Raw genomic sequence first — 11,296 nt, forward strand, 5'->3', positions numbered from 1 at the left:
CCAGCTCTCAAATACCTCCTCCGATCTTGCCTCCCCCACGCCGCTAGACAGTAGCGATCACTCCTCTTCTACTACAGCAGCAAGCGTCGAACTTCCCATTGTCTTCGTTGATTCTCCACTCCGGTATCCAGTTGATAACTTCATTATATAGTAAGCTTCCGGTTTCCTAGACCCACATTTCATTCATATGGTGAATGCTTGAACTCTTCCACCTATAGCAAACTGTAGCTAGACTTTCCTCTTTAATTCCTTGGATTTTAGTCAAAAGAAACTTTTTAAGCCTGCCACAGGTTCACATGAAAGCTGACATATTGTCCTTCTTGCATGTGAAGATTCAGAACTTTTTTTTTTTTTTTTTGCTAATATATTGTCATTTGTTTTATACTACTATTACCTACTTTTTATATAGATCTTGTATTCTTGTTACTATTAATCAGTAAATATTTATATTATTAGTAGTTTCAACCACTATTATTTCAAAATAAAAGGGAAAGGATCTTTCACTAAGCTGAAATTGTTCTCAGCATGTATTTTTTTGGTTTACTATTCTTCATTTTGCTATTGATAGCTAATAACCCACTTGAACTTATAGCAACATCTATGTTATATTACCCTTATCCCCCTTGTAAATAATAATTAACCTCTCGGCTCTTTTTAAGAAAGAAATTTATCCAAATCCTAAATCTTAGATCTAAATGTTACGTTATGTGACAATGTGCTAAGGGAGTGAAAGATAATCCACTCTGATATCCTATACTTACTATATATATATTACTAAGTTATACTTGCTATTAAATAACTTCTTACTGTAATAGAAATTAGCTGAAAAAAGAAAGCCCTACTCATAGGGCTTCTTTGGTATCTTATTTTAGGCAAAATCTAAGCAAAATTAAACATGAATTCACATCATTTTGATAAATCTTACCCTTGTGCTTCAATTCTGGAAAGTTGCCATGACAACCTACAATCCTTCTCTCTCAAACAGTCAAACTAGTCATAAACTTAAATTGATTTATGTAGCTCATCTTGATTTGTTGATTTTTAAGTTTTAGCTATCAACAAGAGGTATTTGATTCAAGTCTTACGTATATGATGATTGTATGAATTTGTCTTAATTGACCTAAATGTTCAAAAAGAAAATATCATCCACTAAAAATGATATTTTTTCTAATAAAAAAGTCGTTTTGGGTATCATACTTAGGCTTTGTTTGAGGAGAAATTATTTTGTGTGGAGTCTGAACAGTAAGAACAGTCAGGACTATGAGTGTACACTAATTTGATACACACTATATATAAATATGTTCTCAATATCTACACTCATATATCCGAATGATTCTTCTTATCATAATAAACTTTTTTATTTAAGACAAATTTCATACTACTTTCTAAATAAATTTTTTAGTATAATTTTTTTTTAAAGTGGTGTTAAAAACAAAAACTGACGTGCGCAATGATGCAATAAAAATCTTAAAAAATTTGTATTTGTTATTAGAACAGCTGAATTAGCAGAGTTAATTACAAAGCAATCCTAATCTAATACCAGGAGCATGCTTTGCTACCTAATTTTTTCTTTTTTTAATTTTGTGATAGATTATTTTATTGTTTTTTAATCGAAAGCCACTCCGGCGTTCGGCTTTACTTTGCCTTTTATAATTTTCCTTTTTCCGTAAATCTAATTCAAGAATCTCTTTGTGATTTGTGAAGTGCCGCTGAATAAGGTTCAATTTTCCTGTTTTCGGTTTTCCTCTGATGTTCTGATTTTTTGGAGCGTCTCCTTGCGACAATCTGGCGGTTTCGACCATAGACCTTAGATTTTCTAGTATTTTTTTTTATTTATTATCGGCACTTCTTTTGAAAATCCCGTAGTTTTTCTCTATCTGCTGAGAAAATTAGGGCAAAAAATTGCTTTTAAGATTGATCTTGATCGTTGTAACATGTTACATCCTTAATCGTGTTTTATCCATGGCGTCAGGTTATTAATCTTTTCCCCTTCTCCCACTTGCGTGATTTGTTCAGCAAACCGTTGCTGTCGTTATATCTTCGTCTCGTCAAAATTCTGGATAAAAATGAGTTCTGAGCCCGAGGGTTTAGGGTTTTTTATTGACCAAGTCGGCTTCTTTCTTGGTTTTTAGGGCTCTCTTCACCTGGATATTCTCGTACTAAATCCAGATCTTTGTGGAATCTCTGTCACGACCAGTGAAGTGACCCCCATCTTTTCGGCAGACGAAAGTTTCCTCTTTCAGCCAATTAATTCTCCCCTGACTTCAACGATTTTGGTTATTTATCACTTTCTCAGTCTAGAGCTATTGAAGGCTTCCACTTTGCATGCATGGATGTGAGGTCCGATCCTGCAATCATGTCCAATAGGGACTCGTTTACTATCAGCGTTCAGAAATCTCCAGCATCGTCGCCGACGCCTGTGGTGCAGAGCATGCGAATGCCGTACACCAGCGACGGCACGCAAGTATTCAGGCCAGTCTCCGGCGTCTCTGCGTCTGCTTCATACCAGGTAGGGGGAGCTGAGTTACCGGCCGCGCAGAATCTAGCCGTGAACCCGGGGGAGCCTGTGAAGCGTAAGCGTGGGCGACCGAGGAAATACGCCGCAGATGGGAAGGCGGCTCTCGGACAGTCTGCGGCAGCACTGTCATCACCTTCTTCTGCTGGGTTCTCTCTGTCCTACACATCATCTGCAACTCCTCGGCCGCGGGGTTCATCTTCTGCATTGCTGCTGGAGCACATCAAGAAGGCAAAAGGCCGGCCGTCGGGTTCCGGTAAAAAGCATCAGATGGATTCTTTAGGTGATAAATCTTTCTCATTCCGTTGCTTCGACGCTTTGAAAAGCTTGCTCTTTTTGGTGGTCCGTGGGCCTCTGGGGTTGTCGAATGAATTCCTCTCATCATGACGTGTTGTACTTATTTTGCTATCTGTTATTGGTGTGATATATGTCATATTGCAGACAGTAAAATGAGTGGTGGAATGACCAATTTGCCCATTGATGAGGTAGCTAGCTCTTGGTTTTGACATCCAATATCCAACTAATGTAGCGTTGAACACCCTTTTTTTTTTCTCTTTTTAAATGAGCAATATTTCCCCAAAAAGCAATAAATTTTGAACAAGCAATCTTCTTCTGTTCACCGGCCTAATTTTTTTTAGCTGTATAAGTTACAGAGGTGCACACAGTTCATCTTGGTCATTTGGTTGGGAGCTTAAGTTACCAACTAAGAGATCCTGAGTTTGAGTTTTGTGTATGCGATGTGTGTGTGAGTCTGCCTTAATTGATCTAAATATCCCAAAAAAAAGTTACAGAGGCGTAGGTGGAGGTAAGAACTGGTGGTTTTAGTACTGGATCAATTTATTAATTTTTGTTACAATTGAATTAGTTTTGTCAAATGATTTTTTGTATCCGGTAATGCTGGATCTTTTTCCTTAAGACACGTAGTTTGCAAATCATGAATAATAAATAAATTCTCTTCATCACTTTAATGGTTGATATATTTGACCAAATGATGTGTTCTAAAAGTTTTTTTTAATCTGTCTAGTGTTATATTTATTTTTTACTAGATTTGTTGTGCTTGGCCTTGAATAATAAATAATATTCAAATTTCTACTTTAAGTTTAGTCTTACTGGTTATGTTTTATTATCCGTGTTGCTGTTTTACCTCATTTATGTATTTGTCAATATTTTTTTTTTGCAAATGTTTTGATCCTATACTAAAAAAAAATTACTTACAGGATCGGGTGGGATTGGGTTTACCCCTCATATAATCACAGTGAAAGCTGGAGAGGTATGTTTATTTATTTTTCTCATCATGCTATGAGTCGACTTTTATGATGGGCAAAAAAAAAAAACTTGTTTTCTTCTTGATTGCATCTCTCCATTGTATAATTCAGGCTTTGGATTGTTATTTAATGGTTATATACTTATATCATGAAATTCTGATGTTTACGAACTCTTATAATTTCTAACCTTTGTTTGTGAATGTTGCCTTGTAATCTCTTGAGTGTTTGTTCTTTCTAAATATATGCGGGCAAATGTTTATTGACATCCTATGATTATACAACAGGATTTTAATTTATAAACATAAATGGTTGCATACATAATAATGATATAATTATTTGTCTTGCTAGTAGTCTTCGTTATACTTTTCAATATTGTCTTATTTTCTTACAATAACATTGCACAGACCGCCGTCCTGCTGCAAATCCAAAAGTCTATACTTGACGGAAGCGCAAAATTGTGCACTGAGACGAGTAATTTGATGATCTAAGCAATGTTTCTACGACATTTTGATCAACTTAGTTGTTTTTTATTTGTAATTTGACATTTTGGTGTAAGCATGCTTATAATGGTGATTCCTATGAGAATGGGTTGTGTTCCCTAACGTTCTGACTTGTCTCCCCTCAATTTGTGCCATTGGTTCCTTGTGGTTGGATATTTGGGCTTCAATTGAAATGTGTCATTAGTTACCTGTTAGTTTAAATGAGTCTTGTTGCGATGGGCCTTAATTAATTGTTTCATGTTGGGATTTTTTATGATAAAAAGGTTATGTTGTATGGGATTTATCTGTATATGGCATGGATTTTGGCTATGTTACTGGTGTTGAGGACGTTAGAACTTACACCTGAAATTAAAGCTGCTGCTTTGCCGCTGAGTTATTATGGAGGTTGGCGGAACTTGCACATGGTATATATATATATATTTTTATATATGAAAGCGAAAACTGTTTTACCTAGTATAGATTGTTGTGTTGCTTTCCTCAGCAATTTTGTTAGAGCTTTCATGAATTCTTGATGCTACTTCGTTTTCTATCAGTTTTAGACATATTCTTTAGAATAATTTTATCTGCTGCTCATTTTTACATTGTTTGTACCTGGTTTTGCCTGCTATCTTTGTCCCAGGATTGAGAAAAAAGCAATGATTAAGTAGAAACGCTTTTTATCTATAACCTATATTGGAAGTGATGAACATATAGAAATATTTGGGTTACGTTGTTGATTATTAGGTGATTTCCCATCACTGATTATTTGCTGACATCAATGTTACGAGTGCCTGGATAATTTCTTTGTATTGTTTATCCTTTTAAAGTTTATTTTGTATTTTTAGTTCGTTCTTTAATCATACTTCATGTCATATGGTTTAATTTCCTCCATAATTTTCTTATTTTATTAGATGATTTTATGTTTTTTTCAATTGTTTATATGTTACAATTTATAAAATGCTTTTCTTTCGAACTACTTTGAACTCTTAGCTTTTCGAACAACCATTAATATGTTACAGTGTTTTCATATCACCTATCATTTTTTGATCTCCTGTTAACAGTCTATGTGACTTGTTCTTGAAAGATTAACTAACATGAAAATTGTGCTAGAGGCAAGTTGATTCATTTTCTTGATGCAAAAAGTAAAATAAAAATTTATTTTTATTCTTGTCTATGATGTTTGATTTACCCAGGATGTTTCATCAAAGATCATGTCATTTTCACATCACGGGCCTCGTGCAGTGTGCATTCTTTCGGCAAATGGCGCTATCTCAAATGTAACTCTTCGTCAAGCGGCAACTTCAGGCGGCACTGTTACTTACGAGGTCAGCTGTGATAGAATCCCGACCTTTTAGAACTTATAATTCACTTTCTTTAGTGCATACACAAAATAAGTCATCAGTTTATAATTACTAGCTGGAGTAAGGCATGGATATGCTCCTTGAGCTGAAAATGGAGCATTCTTCCTGGTTAAACCACTTAGAATCCTTTGTTTATTTTCCTGAATAATGCAACAACAATTGAAACCCGCTTAACTAAATTGAAAGGGAACGGTGAAATAAAATAATTATGCCAAACACGTATGCAATTTTATATGATGTTATGACATTTGCAATCTATTTATAATGCAAATTTGCTATTGCTTTCAAATGTCATACAGCTTCAAAACAGAGTATATTCTCCTCCGGTTGATAAGTCATGATTTATGAAGAGAAAAGGATGAAAATATTTTATGAATTATAATATTAAAGATAATTCAATCTTATCTTTGAAAGTTTTTTTTTACGTTAAAATGGATAAGTGCTTAGGATTTACTTGATAAGTTGTTCGGGTTTACTTGTCAACTCCAAGTATTTCCTAACATTCTTCTACATAAATTTTTTTCTTGAATTTTATATTGGATAATTTTCCAAAATAACCTTTTGTCTTTCATTAATGTCTCATTCTTAATTAATGGGTTGTTTGCTTGGTTGAAACTTATTAGTAAAACATTTAAATGCAAAAAACCTTCGCTTCTACAAATAAAATGATCCCCGAAGTGATGTAACTTTACTTGTAACCGAACAAACAAACGATCGTAATTTGCATGTAAATGCTTCAGTCAAAGAATTTGTTAGTAGTTTAATTTCACTTATTAAAATAATTGAGTGTTCTCTCTCTTAAAGCTTGTGATCATAATAATATGTTTACATGTAGTTCAAAATTAATTATAGCTTCAACCACTTTTCCATTTAAGGCATCACTAGTAAATATCCTGTCGTCCTTAAGCATGCAGAATATTAGTCCATCTATTCCTCCCAAAATCACTTTTTTAACATTCTTCTGAATGAAGGGGAGAATAAACTTTAACTGGCATTATAATCTTTTCACTGATAGTTAACTTTTCTTCACAAAATAACTTTTTTAAAATTCTTCTAAACCAACTTGAGGAGAATAAACTTGAACTGGCATGATGATGTCCTCCTGACAGTTAACTTTGGTATAAGTTATCTTATCACTATCCTATTCAGCTCAACAACTCATCTATCAACTCGTCCTACCCTAGTTCATTTCTATTGTTTACCTTTTCCGCATGCATAACCTTATCCTTACCTAGTATCTTTTGATTTTATCTTTTGATCTTTAGATTTGACTTATGTTAAGAAAGATAGAGGTATAACTAAGAAGACTTGGTTAGAAAATATTATAAATGATATTTCTTTATTAGATTTAAACGAGAATTTAACTTTTACCAAGACAATGGAGAAAAAGGATTCATGTAGCTGATCCCACGTAACGGGACAAAAGTTTGATGTTGTTGTTGTTGTTGTAGTACTAAGTTTCACTAATATGTTGCAAACATGCAATCAGACATCTCGAGATATTCGACCTTCTACTCTTTTCCATCATATTTGGATAAATTTGTTGTGCATCACTTACAGTTAATGTTCAAGTCAAACTGAGTTGTGACATGTCATTAATGAGTGACATCCTACCCAACTACTTTCGGCTTATTATCTTAATTGGGATAAGATTCGGGTAGTTTTTGGGATGGCCTAGGAATTTTTACTGTATAAGGTTTTGTTTGGGATGACTTTCTTATCGCTTCATAAAGCAGCTTTTTCGTATAAAAATTTTAATTTTTGTACAAAAAAGTTGCTTTAAGAAGTAGTAAGAAAGCCATCCCAAACAAAGCCCAAGTCTTACAATTTATTGCTAATCTAATATCAACCCCAAAAGTTCTCATCTGGGCCGTGTGAAACTGGCAACAATGGTTTTACTTTAAGGTCAGATGATGCAGGCACTGAATTTTTTTGTTAACGAAGCCTCTTGACTAGAAGTATGTGATTCCAAATTAAGTAATTGTTACAGACATTTTGAAGCAGGTTGCACATGGATAATCTTAGTTGATTTTACTATCCAAATTGAATAGTTTGGTGTTTTCTGCTCTCAGAACCACCATTATAAAACAAAATGAAAGCCAATCTTTCTTTAACTTTGATTTGATTCATTTTTTTAAGAAAAAGTGGTGATATTGGGATTTGATGTGTGTAATTTCATATATGAGTTCCATCTAAACCAAAATTTGCTTCTGAGTTTTTCTGTTTTTTTTCATAGTCTGCTTGAGATATCTTGCAAGATAATGGAACTCATTTACAGGGTCGTTTTGAGATCTTGTCACTTTCTGGCTCATTTCTGCTATCTGAAAGTGATGGTCAGAGGAGTCGAACTGGTGGTCTGAGTGTATCGTTGGCTGGTCCTGATGGGCGTGTCTTGGGTGGTGGAGTTGCTGGACTTCTGACTGCTGCTTCTCCCGTTCAGGTCTGTTTTTCTTATGCTATGCTATTACCATGCACTTAAATTTCCAGCTTCCTCTACCAGAGTTTTTATGCGACGAGGATTATGGAATGACTGATGCGTGGTTTTGATCATAGGAAGTTCATTTAAGACATTAACATAATTGGTGGTCTATTTTATGTGGGTTTATTTTATAAAGAAGCAGATTAATCGCTAGAATTAGTAAAAAAAATGTGTTTATTAAAAATTTAATAAGGAGTAAATTTGCCAAACGAAATAGCGCATTTAGAATGTGTCAAAAGAAATTGTGCATTCCGAATGTGTGTCATTTAGTTTGGCACATTCAACTCTAGGGAGAGAGAAAGCGCAGATAGAAGAGAGAAAGACGGCTAGGGAGAGTAGGGGTGTCAAAAATTGACCCGACCCGGAAAGTTTCGGGTTTGGGTCAACCCGTTTTCTATACGGGTCGGGTTTGGGTTTGAGTTTTCGACCCGTTTGTAAAATAGGGTCGGGTACGGGTTGACCCGACAAACTAAATCAACCCGTTTTGACCCGTTTAAAACAAACTAATTATCCATTGGTGCAGCCGTGCAAGAAACTAGGCCAGCCGTTCGCGTCGAGTCAAATTGAATGTCAGTGACTCAGTCGTCATGTTAGGGTCTCGTCAGTCGTCCATCACGTTGAGCGGTTCAGCCTTCGAGGTCAAGCCAGGCAGCCCAGCCATCCATTGCCTAGGGCCAAATGCAAGTTTTAACCCCTCCCGCTCCCGCAGACTGCAGTTTAGCCTTTTGCCACCTTGCTCGCCTCCTCTTGCCGTCAGGAGCTCGCCTGCCTCCGGATATCAGGGCAAGCTACACACGATCCCGCACCCGTCCCTTGTCAAGCTACACGCGATCCCACAGCTCACGGCTCAACCGGTCACGCCCATTTTTTAATTCAAACTGGACCCGACCCGCGCGGGTCAAAACGGGTCGGGTTTAGGTTGATCCGTTTAGATCCGGGTCAATCCGGGTTCGACCCGAACCCGACCCGTCGACCCGAATTGACACCCCTAAGGGAGAGAGAAACAGCGGGACCGCAGGAGAGGGAAAGATGGTGGAAGAGAGAGAGGCAAAAAACTTTTTAATACTTTTTTACACAGTTATGTATTGTGATTTATTTATTTATTTATGCTTTTTTAAATAATTCTAAGGAAAAAATTTAAATAAAATTTTATAAAACAAAAGAAATAGTTATCAATACATAACAAAAATCAAAATTAAATTTTATTTAAGTTTTTCCTAGAATTATAAAAATAAAAAGGCCGTCAATGTGATTAATTTTTTTATTTATTTATGAAATTTTATCTATATTTTTTGAGAATTTAAATTTTATTTATTTGAGTTTTTAAAGCCGTATATATAATTGGAAAAAAAAAAAAGAATAAAAATGATCATGCGTAGATATTTTATTTATTGTTTTTCCTAAGGATTATTTAAAAAAAGGCCGCTAAATAAAATTATTTTAATGATAAAAAAAGTCAATTACCCACTTAAATGCATAAAAATATATATAATAAATATCAAAATAAGTTTTTTTTTCTTTGAATTTAAAATTTAATTTGAATATTTGTTATGTATTTATAAATATTTTATTTTTGTTTTATAAAATTTTATTGAAATTTTTTTCTTAGAATTATAAAAAATGGAAAATAATAGTTAAATCACATTTCTTAAATTTGCAAAAATGTATTAAAATTTTTTTCCCCTCTCTTCCGGTCTCTCCCTTGCCGTTTCTGTCACCCCCTTCTCTTTCTCTCCAGCTGTTTTTCTTTGTCTGTCATGTCTGCGTTCTCCTTGTGTTGAATGCTCCAAATCAAATGCCGCATTTGCTATTTTGTTTGGCAAATTTGCTCATTTTCAAAATTTTTTATAAACATGTTCATTTTGCTAATTCTGATGATTAATCTGCTTCCTTATAAAATAAACCCTTTTATGTGTGACTCACATCCTCTTCAAGTATCCTACTCATAGGATACTGTCCTATTACACATCCAATGTCTATTTACTATTTTGTAAGCATTTTTTATTGTTTCTAAATAAATCAAATCGCTTTTAAAATCATCCAAATTAACTTTCAGGCATTTCCATTATTTTCAAAACATGAACGCCTAGCTGATTATGCTAATAATTGATACATCATATAGCGGTTCTCATTAAGCAACCATTTTTTTTTTTTTGGGGTACAGGTAGTTGTGGGGAGCTTCATTGCAGATGGTGCAAGGAAGGAAGCAGAAGTAATCAGCCCGACCGACGGTGCATCTACTCCTGGTAAACCTGCTCCTGCGGCGATGCCCGGTCCCTCAAGCCCAGCCTCCCGGGGCACATTGAGCGAGTCCTCCGGCGGAGGACCGGGCAGCCCGACTAACCAGAGCGCCAATGGCAATAACAATCAACCAAGCCTGGCGAGTATGCTATGGAAGTAAAGCAAACCTCCATATTTATTTAACCTTTCAGGTATCAGTGCAAGCTAAGGAATCCTAGATTTTGAGCTTAGTGAGGGAATATAATTATATTTATTGTTATTTGACAGATGTTCATTTAGTAGGGAACTTTGGATGAATGAAATGTCATTGCTGATCGTCTTCTTCATGAGCATTAATATTTGTATGATAAGAATGTTTCTTGTATATTTATATGATCCAAAAGTGTTGTTTCTTAGTCATTTATTATACCACCTGCTTTTACTTTGTGTGCTCTGCTTGGATCAATTCATGGAGGGATTATTCTGTACGGACGCCCAATGCAGTTTACAGTCTGAAGATCAATCAGAATACGCCACGCTACCTCAGCGGTATCAATCTGGATATCGAGCAGGGGGTCACGTGGCGCATTCTGGTTGGTCTTCGGACGATGTTTGGCATCCGCACATAATAATTTCATCAATTTATGAGACCTTATTTCGTTAGAAGTCTTTCTCTTTTCTAATGATCCATATTTTCTTTTATGTTGTTTGTATCTATCAATATCTCTTGTATTGGTTCAGAGGACAGTTCAGTTCTAATAATAATGATACAAAGCTGGACTGAAGCAGCAGTTATGTTTTATTTGAGATAGTTTTCTTATTATTTTTTTAAATAAAATTTTAATAAATTTTTTTAATTCAAGAATTTTTTATATAAATAGATTGAGGGAAATAAATAATTTAAAGGATCATATAATAAATCTTTTTTTTATTATTATTATTTTTAGATTATGTTCCTTTGAAAGGAGAGTATGAGA

The 11,296-nt window shown here is 34.8% G+C and overlaps 1 protein-coding gene across 2 annotated transcripts; it reads left to right on the forward strand.

Annotated features, from left to right (window-relative positions):
• Positions 1 to 1,556: 1,556 nt before the first annotated feature.
• Positions 1,557 to 10,748, forward strand: LOC110095382 (AT-hook motif nuclear-localized protein 10). Of its 2 annotated transcripts, XM_020820907.2 has the most exons (6): positions 1,559 to 1,718; positions 2,133 to 2,798; positions 3,733 to 3,785; positions 5,453 to 5,584; positions 7,899 to 8,060; positions 10,264 to 10,748. In XM_020820907.2, exons 2-6 carry the CDS (start codon positions 2,330 to 2,332, stop codon positions 10,498 to 10,500), a joined length of 1,053 nt encoding a protein of 350 aa, XP_020676566.1. In that variant the 5' UTR covers positions 1,559 to 1,718; positions 2,133 to 2,329; the 3' UTR covers positions 10,501 to 10,748. The 2 variants fall into 2 exon arrangements, with proteins under 2 accessions (XP_020676564.1, XP_020676566.1); XM_020820905.2 differs by having other exon boundaries at positions 1,557 to 2,798.
• Positions 10,749 to 11,296: the final 548 nt, after the last annotated feature.

The sequence above is a fragment of the Dendrobium catenatum genome, unplaced genomic scaffold (assembly GCF_001605985.2).
Source record: "Dendrobium catenatum unplaced genomic scaffold, ASM160598v2 fragScaff_scaffold_103, whole genome shotgun sequence".
Lineage (NCBI taxonomy): Eukaryota > Viridiplantae > Streptophyta > Magnoliopsida > Asparagales > Orchidaceae > Dendrobium > Dendrobium catenatum.